General features: G+C 36.9%; 1 protein-coding gene across 1 annotated transcript in view; it reads left to right on the plus strand.

The window, feature by feature from the left end:
• The window catches only part of ADAMTS6 (ADAM metallopeptidase with thrombospondin type 1 motif 6), a 349,111-nt gene that overhangs the window by 295,014 nt on the left and 37,003 nt on the right, over positions 1-17,094 (plus strand). Inside the window, 1 exon segment of the mRNA XM_043970648.1 lies at positions 6,007-6,128. Within this exon segment, the coding sequence (XP_043826583.1) occupies positions 6,007-6,128 (122 nt within the window).

Below are 17,094 nucleotides of genomic sequence, written 5' to 3' on the forward strand. Positions count from 1 at the left end.
AAAGAATATATATGAATGAATTTTTCAGACTGCTTTCTTTTCTTTCAAAAGTAAAAAGGTCTGGAGAGTAGAAGAGAGAGAATCAGTATTGAAGAGGTATACAAGGGTGGTCTGAGTCAGACTCCAATGTGTCTTTTTCTACTTCTTAATGGCTTAGAGTTGGCTACAGGGGTTGACTTTCCTCAGACCTTCATTAATGAGAGTCCCTGGATTCCTTATTTTTAAAAAAATAATATGCCCCATATATGTGCCATGTTAGTGAGTTTAGCATGTGAAGGGTTACATCCAATGTTCATGATCTTCATGAGATTTAACTTTCTTCCATTAATGAAGACTTATTCTAAAGGGCATTAAGAAAAATGAAAGGGCAGCTAGGTGGTGCAGTGGATAAAGTGTGGTCCCTGGATTCAGGAGTACTTGAGTTCAAATCCAGGCTCAGACACTTGACACTAGCTGTGTGACCCTGGGCAAGTCACTTAACCCCCAGTGCCCCGCAAAAAAAAAAAAATGAAACTAGTTATAGCAGTATGTGAATAGAGAAGCACAGTTGAGAGTTATTTTTTTAGTTATATAAAATGCACATTTCAGAATAGCAAGATTTTTCTTCACTTCCAAGTTACTATCTCCTTTACCCTAAAAGTCTTACCTTGCATATATCGTTCATACATTTTGTATACATCTTTAGGTATCCTAGTTGTAACATACACACAAAAGAATGAAAGCTTCTTGAAGGTAGGGGATGTTCTATTTTTGTCTATGTATCCCTAGTGCCAAGCATTGTACTTAATAAGTGTTTATTGATTAATTGATCACTCTTCCCTCCCTACCACCTGACTAATAATCCTTTAGAAGTTTTGTTGATGGACTAGTATATCACCTTTAGTATTTTTATGTTGATAAGAAAATTAAAGTATGTGTATATATAAATATAGTGTGTGTATGTGTGTTTCTCCAAATTCTAACCTATAAAGACAATATGTGTGCCAGTTCCTTCTTGAAAATCAACAAGTTTGTACTTATGATCAGAGGAGTGGAATCAAATTCTTCTTCTTCATTAACAAGCATGTAAATCAGATTCATTATGTATTATATATCAGTACCAACATTTTTGTATTTACGGGTTATAATCAAAAAACATTTTTGAGGGGTGGTGGCAAGTTGCTTTTAAAACAAATACCAGGGGCAGCTAGGTGGCGCAGTGGATAGAACACCAGCCCTGGAGTCAGGAATACCTGAGTTCAAATCTGGCTTCAGACACTTGACACTTACTATCTGTGTGACCCTAGGCAAGTCACTTAACCCCAATTGCCTCACCAAAAAAAAACCAAAAAAACAAATACCAAATTTACACACCTGTAATTGCAGGTGTTTAATTTGGGAATAAAATGTTCCCCATGTAATCTTAAATTCAGCCACTGGAAGTCATGCAGGCTATTTAGAAATTGAATTCACCACAATGTCTGAATGTCTCCAGGGTGAAATGGACATTAAACCACCAGAGTTTTGTTTTCTATTAGACTTGTGCTGACCGGTCAGAAGGACATTTTATGTCTTTTATTATAAACTATAAATCTGTGGATTTGAAAGCATAGTGTTTCTGTGTAACTGGTTGTAATTATTCCCTTAAGGGTTTAAATCAACTTGTTTAGCAATGTTTTTCAGATCATTTTAAATGAAGCCATGTACAAGAAGATGGGTAATTTAAAGATTCTAGGGGACCTTTAAATCTCAACTGGATATTTTTTTCTAACTTAGTTTAAATTATTTCCAGTTGATCTGTATTTTCTAGTTTTCTGAAACTAAAAATTGAATTTTACTTAATCCAGAAGCATGTGCTTAAAAATCCTTCTAATTAGGTGACATTGGTTTTAAAGTGCTTTCTTCTTGCTAGTGACTTTAAGAAAAGAATCCTACAGCCTTGCCAAGTTTGGAAGGAGATTTGTGTGGCATTAGAGGGAGATTGTACAGAGCCGTTCATAAGAAGACTTGGAATAGATTATTGGTGCAGTCCTTTCTTGAGTGTGAAATACCACACTGTCTAATATACTGTTTCAGAAGAAAATTAATAAAAAATGAATGTAAGGAGAAAAATGCATCATCATAAAACATGGAATAATATCAGCTGACTATTTGAGAACTTAGATGGAAAATGTCATTAAAAATAATCTTCTAAAATTAAGTAGTGATAGTTGACCAAAAAGATTTTGCCTCTAACTCTTATATTTTAAAAATCTTTACAGTATAATCAAAATCGAGGAAGCATCTGATTATCAATATCTAGCATAGTGTTTACATAGTAAAGCATTTGGTAAATATGGTTGAATGAATGAATAAACCAATAAACACCCCACCTGAGAAATTTGTACCCACTTCAACCTCTGAACCTGAAATTCTTAGTTGATGCTGCTGATGGTGGGTGTGTGTGTGTGTGTGTGTGTGTGTGTAGGTGTATGTGTGTATGTGTGTATGTGTGTATGTGTGTATGTGTGTGAATAGAAAAAAAATCTCTTAACCAAAGACAATAGCAATATAAAAGTTTACTTAAAATCAGCATTCAGGACGTGCATGTATCAAGAAACACTAAAATATTGTCTGAAATACTATGGATGGTAGGGTTGTTTTTTTTTTTTCAAAATAGGATTTGAATATCATTGTTTTTATCTACAGTATTTTGCAGGGGAAAGAATGTTGGTTTTTAAGTCAGAATGACAGTGTGATATAGTGGAAAGAACAATGGATTTCAAATCTGAAGGGCTACTTTTGAATCATGGCTTACTTACTAACAGTGTGACCTGGGGCAAACTATTTAATATCTCTGAACTTCAGTTTCCTGAGGGTTTGAAATGAATGACCTCAAAGGGCCCTTCCAACTCTAAATCTTTGATCCCTGGACATGGGTTTGAATCTTGATACAATACTTAATTATGTGATCATGGACAAGACTTGTTGCAGTCCATTTTTGACTATGAAGAGGTCTAAGAACTAGAGTTTCTTCATCTGTATATTGGAATAATAGTTATAGTGCGTATATCACAGAGCTATTTTGAGGATTAAATTGGATCATATAAGTCAAGTTTGAAAACCTTAAAGTACTAGTAAATGTCAATTACCATCATCATCCTCTTGTCCTTTAGTAGAGTTTGTAGTGATCCTGATTTTTGATTAAAGGGTCATTTTGTTTAAGGCCAAATTTTTTTAAATTATAAAAGTATTTTATTATTTTCCAGTTACATGTAGAGATAGTTTTCAACATTTGTTTTTATAAGATTTCTAGTTTCAAATGTTTCTCCCTCCCTCCTCCTTCCCCAAGACAGCAAGTAATCTGATATAGGTTATATATGTACAATTACATTAAACATATTTCTGCATTAGTCATGCTGTGAAAGAAGAATCAGAGCAAAAAGGAAAAACCTCAAAAAGAAAAACAACAGCACCAAAACCAAAAGAAATATGATGGTTCAATCTGCATCCATATTCCACAGTTGTTGGGTTTGTTTTGTTTTTTTCTGAGAGCATTTTCCAACATGAATCCTTTGGAACTATCTTGGACCATTGTATTGCTGAGAAGAATCAAGTCTATCACAGTTGATCAACACATAATGTTGATGATATTGTGTACAATGTTCTCCTGGTTCTGCTCATCTCACTCAGCATCAGTTCATGCAAGTCCTTCTAGGTTTCTCTGAAATCCCTTAAGGACAAATTTGACAGCTCTACACGTGTACTAATTTAATGAGAGAAGAGTAATTTCTCAGACTGAGGTCACCAAAATATTTTTTTTGTATTGTTGAGTGGTAAAAATGGAAATACTTATTTGTTTATAAGGAATAGCCGATATTCTAGACTTATTTTATTTTATTGGTGATGGGATTGATTTTAAGACAAAATCTTGCCTTCCAGTCATAAGTGCCCTGGTCCCCTATTGCCCCATTAGTCTCCGCTCCTCTGCATCCTCCCCCTCTAACAGAACACAGCTATATGAACCATTGGTTTGACCCAGCCTGACAGTTCATAGCTTTGTCCTTATGACTAATGACAGAGATATCTGTCTAAAAGGTACACTCCATGGATGAGCGAGTTATATACCCACTGGAATGACACAGTGGAGAGATAGCTGATGAATAGTGTAGAACATCTGTGAATTGCTAATAGATGTGCTTGAGGTGAGTCATATCTTCCCTCAAAAGAAATCTAAACTTGAGTAGCTAAAAATTTCCAAGCTGCCACTGCACAGATTGAGATGTTTGATACATCTTTGAGGGAGAAGAAGGATGTGAGTCAGTACTTAGGACATTTTGCCATTTAGCTAAGGTGGTTGTTTGGTTATTGTATTTTTTTAAGCAGCAACCAAATTATGAAAAAAAGTACTTTTGTGTGTGGGCCTTAACATACTCAGTAAGAACCTTGAGTCCTTGCAGACCATAAAAACTACTTCCTTAAACTTATCTCCCCCATCATCCCAAAAGCCACAGGGAGTTAGCATAGCTAGCCTGGTGGGCTTGATAGTTTTTCCTTTTCCCTGCTTAAGTTATACAGGAGTTTTGGCCAAGACCTGCACAAGTTCAGTAAAGTAAGGGGAAAGGTCTGCGGGCCTGCAGGCTCCAGGCAAACAGGGTATTTCCAGGATTGTGAAGGACTTTAGGGAAAGTACTTTTTGCCTCTCACTTTAGACGATGGGTTTCCCACCCTGAAAGATTAAGTTTCAGCTTGATTTACCTAAAGCAGGATCAAACTCTGTTTTTCTGGGGATTTAGAAACAATTGAGGGATTGTGTAGGGGCAAGGTAGGTGTGAAGTTGTGGTTTACTCAATACTGTTAATACAGCTCTTGTCTCTTTCAAGGTAATTTAGCCTGCCCCAAAGTTTTTTAGCTGGTTTGGATTGGTTTTTTTTTCCCCCTCTCTCAATTTCATGAGTAACATGCCACCCATGTGGGCTAAGACCTTTTTGTGGTACTTGACTTGCTCCTGTCTGATATCTTGACTTTCTCACTTTTTTGTTTCTGCAACTTCTGGATTCTTGGACAGCGCGGGAAATACTTGGGCCAAAATGTAGTCACCAGGGACTTTTGCTTCATAATAGAATCTAGCCCTTACTTTAAGCAAGTTATTGAGAATATCTATTTTGTTTTCTAAATGTTTTAAAAATTAAGAGGAAAATCATCTGTTTTAAATTTTCTCAAAGATTTTTCTATCAGGTGATTGTCCTGTGGTGAGCAGGTCATATAAAATATTTTTTAAGAATGGGGTGTGTTTGGGGTACTGATGTATAAAAGAATTATGCACTGCTTTCACAACTGTAAACAGTTTTAAGTCAATCAGATTGAATAGACAAATGACTTAGCTAACAGAGCATTTATTTATGATGTTTAAGTATCTTTAAAGCACTGGCACCTACAGTTTTCAATATCTTTGAAGAAACAGGCATTTCATTACTTAACCCCCTTGCTGAAATGATGAAATCAAGAGTATCTTAAAATTAAGGTCTACCATGGACTGTCAGAGATAGGATTCCATGAATGGAAAAAGGCCATGGTGACATTAATGGGATGTGGTGTGTGCTTTTTTTCCCCTCTGCTCTTTACAAAAATTAAATTGATGGAATATGTTCCAGAAAATATCAGACAATAAATTATATACTACTATTTTTTATTTTAAGCCAAAACATACTCAGCAATTTTGCACAGAAACATATACTTTCATTGAAAAATTGGAGGTGTATTGTGTTTTTCCTCCATAAGGGAAAGAGGGAGTAAAAATATGCAAATATGAACAGCCTGTGCCCAAATCTACAAATATTTTCTACTGTTTACTTGAAAACAGAATACTAAATTCCAGTACACTGATGGTGCCTAAAATTATAATAGAGAGGTGGTCTCTCTTCAACTCTAAGAGTGAGACAGCAACAGTTCAAGGACTTCAGGTTTTCTCAAAAAATTTTGCCTAGCAAATGGTGGAAAGCAAAATTACATTCTAGTTAATGGTCTCTCTCTTCTTAAGGTATCCAGAAGCAAGAGGCAGTATGTAAAAGGCTAGATGACAACTCAATTGTGCAGAACAATTACTGTGACCCTGATGCCAAACCACCAGAAAACCAGCGTGCTTGCAACACTGAACCTTGCCCACCTGAGTAAGTACAAAGCGATAATAATTCTTCAGCTATCCAAGGAAAGATATTAAGGACCTTTACTAAGAACAGTTTGTGAGGTATATACCTTGTAATGCATGTAAATTAGACTGAGTAGAGAACCAAAAGCAAACAAAGGAATCAACAATTTAACTTCTTCTTTTACTATGCATAAGACTCAGGTCTGACTATAAATCTCAAACAGTGGCCACTAAGGAGCATATTTAGTGAATTTATAACCAATTGAGCATTGGGCAAGAGGCAAGAGGGGAAACATACTCTTTTGTCTTCCAGTTTTGTATCCTAAAGAAAGAAAGTAGGTCTTGTTGATAGACATGAACTTCAGGGACCATTGGGAGATCCTGAAGATTTATTCAAAGGTTCAGAAATCCCTGAAATGAAATGCTCTTACCTTTTCTTATCCTTCCACTGTAATCTCTGTCTTCTTGTGGCAGTACATCCTTTAAGTGTGAGGTTACCATCTTTGATGCACACTTAGAGGGTCAGTTGGTAGATTCCTTCGGTTGGCTAATGGAGTAATTCTGAGCTAGTATATATGTTGCAGAGGTGTAGTGGTGAGAAATGCCTATAAGAAGAGGTCTAGGGGCAGCTAGGTGGCGCAGTGTGGATAGAGCACCAGCCCTGGAGTCAGGAGGACCTGAGTTCAAATCCAGCCTCAGACACTTAACACTTACTAGCTGAGTGACCCTGGGCAAGTCACTTAACCCCAATTGCCTCAACAAAAAAGATAAAAAAAAAAGAAGAGGTCTAAGGAGATGGCTCACTGAAACAGGTGCTATTGGAGATTTTTTGGACCCTACTTTCAATGGGCCACCCTTCCCAATCTTTACAAATTTTTAGATGCAGTTAAGTGGCAGAATGGATAGAGTGCTGGGCCTGAAGTTAGGAAGACCTGCTTTCAAATCTGGCCTAAAACACTTATTAGCTATGTGACCTTGGGCAAGTCATTCAACCTTTTTGCCTCAGTTTCCTCATCTATAAAATGGGAATAATAATAGCACCTACCTCCCATGGTATTTGAAAAGCACTTAGCACAGTGCTTGTAAGTAAGTATGGCACAGAGTAAATGCTATGTTTTATCATCATCGACATCATCGTTATCATTATTACAAATGGAAAGAAGTCCTTGTTGGGAGGGAAAAAAAGGCAGCATATGAGACACGATGAACTATCTAAAGAGAAAGCTGATTGTGAAATTAGGATTTTCATGGACATTTAGCCTGAGAACTGACAGAAGAACATGCGTAAAAGGCATGCCCCTTTGTAGGGTTAAAGCAGATTGAGCAGGTACAAGTCTCTTGTCACCAATTTTAGTCTCTGTATTGCTGATTGTACCAACATAGAACAGAAGAAAGGGGAAAATTCTGAATGCAAAACAGGTGAATTCATTCATTTCAAGCCTCACCAAACTTGGAGACAAAGAATGAAGGATTTCCCATGTGGTATGACCTTATCCTAAACATGGCTACAACAGATTGGTAGATGTGCACAAAACTTCTCCAGCCTTTAGGAGATGAGAGAAAGAATTCAGATATTTTGTTCATATTAGAACTAGGATATCGCATTTCTTTAAATTTTCCCTGGGATAATTGTGCAAGTCTATAAAATGGGGGTAATACTTATACTCCCTGGCCCACAGAGTTGTGACAAGAAAAGTGCTTTGTTAAAGTCAGTAATTATTTAATATCTCGCACTATCCAGTCAGGCTGGCTGACTTATTAAATCTCAGAGAGTTTAGAATAGTGGTGACCGAATAAGACAACAGAGTAATCTAGGGTGATGGGGTGTAAATATTCATTCAAAAATGTTTATAGTTCTATGTTAGTTCTTCTTGAAATGTGATTCCTACATAATGAATTCCCCTAAACTCAGACATGGTTAAGTACAGGAATGTGACCTTTGGTAAGTATTACAAAGAGTTGAGTTTATACTTTCAGTTGGATTTTTTCCCCCTTCAGTTTTCTTTCATGCCAATTATATGGGGAAATGTATTTCAAGTGAAAGGCCAAAAAATGTTTTAAAAATGTAATTGTGTCCTTTACCATTTTTTCAATACTTTTATCATATTTCTATGTATTTGGGAGTCTCTATCTATCAAGATAACACCCTAAACATCAAGATTTTAAGTATGAGGTTTGGCCCTTGATCAGCTATATTAAAGCATCAGTTGTCTTGGTTACACTTGCTCTATTTGGTCTTCTGGGCTTTTTTAAAAGCTTAAATGCTATCCTATAATTTCATTTGGAAGTCCAATAATTGATCTTTTTTCCTCTCACATTTTGAGATTGACAGTTATTTTTTTCCCTAAAATGGCAAAAATGAGTAGTGAATCTGATTGGTAATACCTCGGTTAATAAAGTATGATTAAAGTCAATCATTGAAATTCAGATCAAATTCAGAAAACATTTATGAAATCCTTGTGTGGTTCCAGGTATCCTATTTTTCCACCTCCTATATTCCTTAAATAAAGGGATGATGGGAGGGGTGGGGTGGTATCAGTGATACTAACATACTAAGGGATAGCCAAAGTGTCAAGATGATCAAATGGAAGAGCAGACAAGAATATGCAGATGAAAATGTTAAGTTTGTTAGAATAGAAAAAAGTATACATATATAGGTCTATGTAGACAAATATATGAAATTATTTTCTGTAGGGATGTACAGTAATTAACTCTGTCTTCTGTCAGTTCCCAGCTAAAATTCCACCTTCTACAAGAAGCCTTTCTCTATTTCCCTTAATGCTAGTGCCTTCCCTCTGTTGATTACTTCTAGTTTATCACATAACTACATATATATGTATATAGTTAGTACATAGTTGTTTATACAATATCTACCCCATTAGACTGTATTCTCTTTGAGGGCAAGGACTGTTTTTTGCCTTTCTTTGTATCCCCAGTGAACAGTATCCTGCATAGAGTAGGTGCTTAATAAATACTTGTCAATTGAGTGATAGATTGAATATCTTCTCCTAGTCTGATTCTCTTTCTTTTTTTACTTGAATCCATCTTGTGAAAAGTTTGCTATTTGACTTTTTCTTAGCACTTGTAATTATATAACAGGTATCTTCATGAGGAGGGGACCAAAGCCCCTTAGTTTCCCAGAGGTTATACAGCTAGGTATTATGATAGGAATGATAAAGTCCCAGTTTTGGGACATTTACAGGCTTGAAAAGACAAAGAAATCTTAAATTACATGAAATAATTGTCTTTTTGTAGCACCCACGCCTGTTCTTAATTAAAGTTGAGGTGTAGGAAAAATGGATTCATCTAGCCCTTCAGTAATTTTTCCACAAAGGATAGGTCTCTTTAATACCAAAAAGAACTTTTCAGAAGAGAAGCTCTCAAGTGACTGGTGGTTTTGTCTACACAGTGCCAAACAACTGGCTTGATTATTTTAAAACTAAATCTACTGATTATTTTGGCATTTTGGAGATAAAACCATAGGGTGAGTCAAGATAAGCTTCCTGGAATCAATGAGACTTGAGGAGGGTGGAGAAGAAAAGGAAGGAGATGTTGGCTGAATAGGTAGGAAAAGAATCATGGGTAGGAAAACTGAGATCTAATTCTATTCCCAGCTCTTCTCTAGCCATTGTGTGATCTTGGGCAAGTAAATTAAGTTTTTAGGTCCTTCATTTCCTTTAAGTAAAATTTGGATGAGACAATTTCTAATGTTCCTTTTAGTTCTAACATTCCATGACTCTATGTCAGATGGTAGTTTTTCATGTAATGGAATTCTATATGGACAAATATCTTAGCTGTGTTTCAGCTAATTAGAAAAAAAATAGAAAAAGTTTTCACAGGAAGGTAATAGAAGGATAGAGGACAAAGAAAATGGCAGGAGACTAGGAGGGGATAAAGAAAGAGGAACTTATGTGAATCAAACAAGAGAAAGTGACCCATGCCAAACTGAAAAAATTCAAATTTATTTGGGAAGGCTGAGGAAGAATGACATTCCCTTGCTTGGCAATACCAAAGGAAGGAAGTAAACAAGCATTTATTAAGCTCTTGCCATGTGGCAGGTATTGTGCTTAATCACATTACAAGTGTTATCTCATTTGATCCTCACAACAACCCTGTGAGGTTGGTGCTCTTCCTATTCCATTTTGCAGCTGAGGAAACTAAGGTGAACAAAACTTGTGATTTGCCCAGGGCCACACAGCAGCACCTAGTAAGTGCCTGATTCTGGATTTTAACTCAGATTTCCTTACTTCAAACCCAGTGCTCTATCCATTGCGTCTTCTAGCTGCCAATACAAGAGTACTTCAGTTTTTGAAATATCTAGATTAAAAAATAATTCACCAAGCCAGATGGGTTCTAGATAGATGAAGAAAAAAATGGTGGTGCTCATGCTGTAGTTAGGATAGGAGGCAACAAGAAAAGGGAAGGGTCATTATTAGGCAAAATGATTAGAGTAATAGAGATTTAGGAATTCAATAGAACAGCACTAAGAGAATACATGTTCTGGGAGATGACCTCAGAATTGACCTTTCACTATGTTGTGCTTGAATATGCAGGATGTTTTGTATGTAGTAAAATCATATGGAGATATTATTCTTGTGCAGTAGGTTAAAAGGTCATACTGTGACTGCAGTTTTTAAATGTGATGACAATAAAGTAGTTTACCCATGGTGAGGTAATTGACATATTCACATTTAGCTAAACCAGGAATGTTCTTTATATTAATGAAAAGTTACTATGGTAAAATATCAGTTACTAAAGTACCTAGCACATGAAATGTTCTGAATAGATTAGTTTAATTTTATGCTTAACTGAGGATTAAACAGAAATCTTGTTTGCTTCAAATAGTCACTAAAATCTAAAATGGATTAACGCATAGTCCTGCTTAATAAACAAATCTGAGTCTTTTTTATGGTTAAGAATCTTAAAATGCATTATAATAGTCATTTCAAATATCAGTTACCATTTTGTAGTACTACGTATACTGGAAATATTGGACTCTGAACTAAAGATTCCTGTGCTGACTTGGGGATTGGCTGAGGGTGTTATTGTTTTTAAATAAATGCCTAATGTTTTCTTGTAAGTCGCTCCTTTTATTTTTCAAATAATTGCAAAGTAGAAATAAAATTCCATATAATTGAGACTGTTGTTTTTGATAATTAATCAAGGTTTTGCTTTATTTGAAAAACGAATTTTGAAGCATCCTGGGTTCCCATGATTTACCTTGATCTTTGTAAAATGTTTCTGACTGTGTGCATCTGAAAATGTGGATTGGGTAGCAGAAGACGCCTAACTTCAGTTACTTTAGGTGTGACCTCACTTGAAATGATGAGTCTGCTTCATGAAATCACAGAACCTCAGTCTTTGCTTAAAGACCTCCAGGGAACAGAAACCTACTACCTCTTGAGCAATTCCATTATGACGCTTTTGGATACCTCTAATTGTCAGGAATTCTTTTCCTTACCAAGAGACTAATGATGTTTCTTTGCAAAATCTTTAGCTAGGACTCTTGAGTTTGGAATCAAGCAGTACAAATGATTCCTGTATGACTTAATCTCAAATTGTCTCTCCTTATCTTGCTCACTTTCTTTTGGATGCCGTCCCAGTTTTTCAATATCCTTTCTAAATAGTGACTTTAGAACTGAAAACAGCAACCTCTGATATGGTCTGACTAGAATAGGACCTTCGCCTCCCTTGTAGATACTCTACTTCTGTTAATGTAATTTAAGATCCCATTGGCCATTGTGGCTGCAATGGTACACCATTGATTCATTTTGAATTTACAGTCTAGTAAAACCCCCAAGTCTTTCTTCACATAAACTCTTTTTGAACCATATTCCCCCAGTTCTCTGTTTGTTCAACTCAACTCTTTAACCTGAGGCTAAGACTTTATATTTATTCCTATTAAATTTCACCTAATTAGATTCAGCCAGTCATTCTAGCCCGTTAAGAGCTTTTTGGATCCCGGTTCTGTCATCTAGAGTATTGGGTATCCTTGTCAGCTTTGCGTCATTTGTAACTTTGACGAGCATGCCATCTATGCCTTCATTCAAGTCATTGATAAAAATCTTGAGCAAAACCAAACACCTTCTCCCCATGCCATTCCACTAGAGACTTCTCTCTAAGTTGACATCAATACATTAATCAACATTCTTGTCATTCAACTAAATGTTAGTCTATCTATCTATACTACTATCCAGCCACATTTCTGCATCTTGTCCACAAGTCTAACATATCTTTGTCAAATGCCTGGCTAAAAATATAAGTTTATTATGTCTCTGGCATTTCCCTGAACTATTGATATGTCTGGTAACCTTGACCAAAAAAAGGAAGTAAGATGAATTTGGGGTATTTGTTCTCTAGATGAACGCATGCTGTGTCATGGGAAATACTGATTCCCTTTCTATGTGTTCATGAAAAATCTTTTGGTGTAGAAGTATAGAACACTGGATTTAAAGCCAGGAAAGCCTAAATTGGAATCATGACTTAGACACCTGCTAGATATGTGACTGAGTGAATCATTTAACTTCCTGGGCCTAGATTTCTTTATCTGCAAAATGAGGGTGTTGAATTTCAGTGACCTTCAAGGTTCCTTCCTTCCAACACTAAATCTATAAACCTATGAAGTGTTTTCTATTTTGATAGGAATTGAAATCAGTCTCAACAGCCTATAGTTTGGAAAATCTACATTCTTTAGAAAAAATCTACATTACTTTTGCATTCTCTATTCCTGTGGCACCTCTTCTCTTTCTCCACAGTTTTTTCAGTGATCAATGGCAGTGAATTGTTAATCACATACCCAGATTCTCTCAGTATTCTGGAATGTAGCTCATGCAGGTTTACTGATAGAGAAACCTTAGTTTCCTTGAATATTTAGTTCAAGTACACCTGTTTTATGAGAAGAGATGCCCTAATTCTCTCAGTTCTTAGCATCCCTTCTGATATTTTTGTATGTTTCCTACATCTTTGAACATAAGGTCTTTAAGAGTAGTGACTACCTCATCTTTGTGTTTTCCCCCCAGCATATCGCCCAATGTCTGAAACAAAGTTAGTGCTTAATAAATATTTGATTAAGTCCTTTCTCACAAGAGATGGAAGAGAGACCCAATAACTGGCTTTATCAGCAACATTTAGGGTTAGGAATGCAAGGTTAATAAACTTTCAATTTAGCAAACTTCACCTTATTCAGTCCAGGTCTGCAAGGTTAGCCAATTGTCCTAATCATAATGCCGTTATAGTGTTAAGGGTGATGCAGTCCAGATCACTTGAAGAGTGACTGCCCTTAAAGTCCTTATGGAATAAGAAATAGGACTCCAAAGGATTGGTCATATTTCTTATTTGATAGAAATTTGCTCTCAGCATAACCAAAGAAGTCTTTCATTTTCTTCAGTTCATTCTGTAGATTTTGGGGGTGAGCGGGGCAATGAAGGTTAAGTGACTTGCCCAGGGTCACACAGCTAGTGTCAAATGTCTGAGGCCGGATTTGAACTCAGGTCCTCCTGAATCCAGGGCTGGTGTTTTATCCACTGTGCCACCTAGCTGCCCCCCATTCTGTAGATATTTTTATAAGAACATTCAACTCTTCGATTTTTATTCTTAGTTATTTTCCCTTACTTCCATCTTCTGTAAATGTCTTTAAAAATCTGAGTCAGTGTATGAGTTCCTTTTGCAGCCACATTTATTTCTTCAGAGATAACTTCCTCTTTACTTCCTCCTCAGAATCAGTGCTATTTTTGTCAGATTTTTGTCCTTCAGAACATCTACCTGTTGAACTGACTTCCAGTATAGATTTCAGAGCATGTAATATTATTTACCTTTTCTCTGAACTCTTTAACATTCACTTTCCCCCAATCTAAAATACCTGTAATGGTATGACCAGGTTTCTCCACCTTTTCTATCATGAACTCAGTCAAAGATGGTGAGTTCAGCTACTTCCCAGAGTTACTGTCCTTTCTACTTAGGCAGCTTAGTTTTTTTCATATTGGTCCAAATCAGATCCATGATAACAATTAAACTTATAACTTCCCCCATCCTTTGAAATTATTATCAAGGCAAATCTCATATGCCTACTTTTAGAAGAGAGAGGGAGTCCTAGCCTTTATGCCTGGTTTCCAATTTGTTTTGCAAACCCCTCATCTATTCATTCCTTCTGACAGATGATCTACAATAACCCCGCCCCTGACAATATCAGTTGCTCCTCCCTCCTTTGTTCCTTATTCAAATTCAACCATGCTTACTACTTCCAATTCTTTATTTTCTTCACAGACTAGATGTTCTTTAAAAACAATATTTTATTTTCCATTTAATTACATGTAAAAACAATTTAAAACATTTTTTTAAAAGTTTTGAGCTCCAAATTCTGTCCCTCCTTTTCTCCCCAACCCCAAGATAGTTAGCAATATGATATATATTGTACATGAGCAATCATGTAAAACATTTTTCTCTATTAGTCATTTTGTGTAAGAAGACTGGAACAAAAAAGAAAAAAGTAAAAAAATAGTATACTTCAATAGACTAGATCTTTTTTATGCAAAATGCTAATCTTCCTATACTTTTGTCTGTTTTATGTCTTGTTTTGTTTTGTTTTGTTTTGTTTTTTAAGTGAGGCAATTGGGGTTAAGTGACTTGCCCAGGGTCACACAGCTAGTAAGTGTTAAGTGTCTGAGGCCGGATTTGAACTCAGGTACTCCTGACTCCAGGGCCGGTGCTCTATCCACTGCGCCATCTAGCTGCCTCTGTTTTATGTCAATAAAATGTACCTTCCATTGTAGATGGCAGCTAGTTAGTACAAAAAGCAAGTGCTAAACTTGGAGTTAGAAAGACTGGAGTTTGAATCCTCTTTCACACTCTTACTTAGATGTGTGACTGACCTTAAGCAAGTCACTTTATCTCTATCAGTCTCAGTTTCCTCATTTGTAAAGTAGAGATAGATATTAATGGCATCTACCATGCATGGTCATTGTGAGGATCAGATGAAAAAAAAAATATATGTGCTTTGCAAACCCTAAAGTGATATGCATGCACACACACACACACACACACACACACACACACACACACACACACACACACACATATAGTAGGCTTCCACCAGTCGGTGGACGACCATGGATCAGTGCCTTGAAGAGCCACAGGCCAGAGTGTGACTGTGCAGTCTGATACGGGAGCCACAGCTCCTGAGTGACTTATAACCGGTAACTGCCACATCCAGTGTTATATCTACCCCATGAGGAGTAGCTGCAGTGTCCTCTCCAGGGCGCTGGCCTGGGCAGATCAATATGGAAAAGAAGCTGTGACCCATGCAGCAGCTTTTCCCTCTCCGCGACACTGGTAGATCCAAAGATGAGGTGGAGCCAATACAGTTTGGCCCCAGTGCCACCACAGGAGTTGCCAGAGGGATGTGATGTCCAACATTCAAGTGCCTAAGGGACTCCGACTCCTGATTTTTCCTTGGGGTTAACTCCAGAAGCCTTTCCCATATATGGGTATAGCCGCAAGGCAGCAGAGGTTTAAAATCAGGGTTTCCTTCCTCTTGGCGGTTGCCTGCCAAGGCTAACGAGCCCCACCTGCCTGAAGCGACTGGTTTTAAGGCGCCAGTGACTCGCCTTCACCCTTTCTCCTTTTTGTGGAAACAGTTCTGCCAGGAGAAGGCCAGGAGTTGGGCTTCGGTTGTCAGAGGCTATTTGAGACACATGCCATTGGACCATTTTATAGAGAGTGGGAGCTTATCCCCACTCCCACCCCAGCATGACAAACCTTTGGAACCATATATATACATATACATATACATATATATATATATGTATATATATATACTATTATTATTATTAATTACTGCTATATTTTACTCCCACAATGTCTCAATGATACTTATATAGTCAAATTTACCTCCTTTCATTAAGATTTTTATTTATTTATTACTCATGTAACCATTTGTGTATAGATAGACATCTAAGGGCAAGAGTATTATCAGTGTGGTTCTTTTTGGATGTGGCCTTCTGTGAAGTTTTGCACCTCTTCATGAGGAGTTGATGTGAGGAAATTGTGGTTAAGCTGGTACCAAAAAGAAACATAAGTGGGCAGCTAGATGGCGCAGTGGATAGAGCACCGGCCCTGGATTCAGGAGTACCTGAGTTCAAATCCGGCCTCAGACACTTAACACTTACTAGCTGTGTGACCCTGGGCAAGTCACTTAACCCCAATTGCCTTACTAAAAAAACAAACAAACAAACAAACAAAAAAGAAACGTAAGCACAAGGACTGAGTGGGAATGGGACCTTACGGGCAGTCAATCAGTGGGTGGTCTGGCCTATGACACCTTTTCCCTTCCCTCTTATCAATCACAAGGGCATTGTGATTAGGAAAGTTTTTTAATTGTGCATACCTGGATTACACAAAGTTTGCTAAACTGATCATTTACTAACCTGACTAAGCCAGTTATCTGGTATATAGGAATTTCCTGGTATATAAGTGGGTCAATCAGTGGTCAAACATGGAGTCAGCCAGGACCCAGCAATAGGCCAATCCAATAGAGTGTTGGGCTTGGAGTCAGGAAGACCTGAGTTTGGATTCTGCCTCAAACACTTCCTAGATGTGTGAACCTGGGCGAGTCATTTAACTTCTGTCTGTTTCCTCATCTATAAAATCAGGAAAATAATAGAACCTATTGGCCAGAGACATTGTGAGGATAAAAAGCTAATGTTTGTAAAGCACTTTGCAAACCTGAAAGTTAGCTGTTACTATTAATTAGATTCTTTCTATATCACATATTGTATGACAGCAAAAGAATATGTATTAATTGTTCATTCCTCCTCCATTTTCTGTTTAAAGTTCTCTTGACCAGATCTGCATGTCTCCATGCATAGATAGTCTTCTTGACCCTGGTTAGATGTACTCAGTCCTTTACCAAGAGCCCATCATTGCTGTATCTGAAACTTAGCTAGGTTTTCCTTCAGGTAAAAAAGCAGTATTTGAAATAACTATTTAAACCA

The sequence above is a fragment of the Dromiciops gliroides genome, chromosome 1 (genome assembly GCF_019393635.1).
Source record: "Dromiciops gliroides isolate mDroGli1 chromosome 1, mDroGli1.pri, whole genome shotgun sequence".
NCBI classification, from domain to species: Eukaryota; Metazoa; Chordata; class Mammalia; order Microbiotheria; family Microbiotheriidae; genus Dromiciops; species Dromiciops gliroides.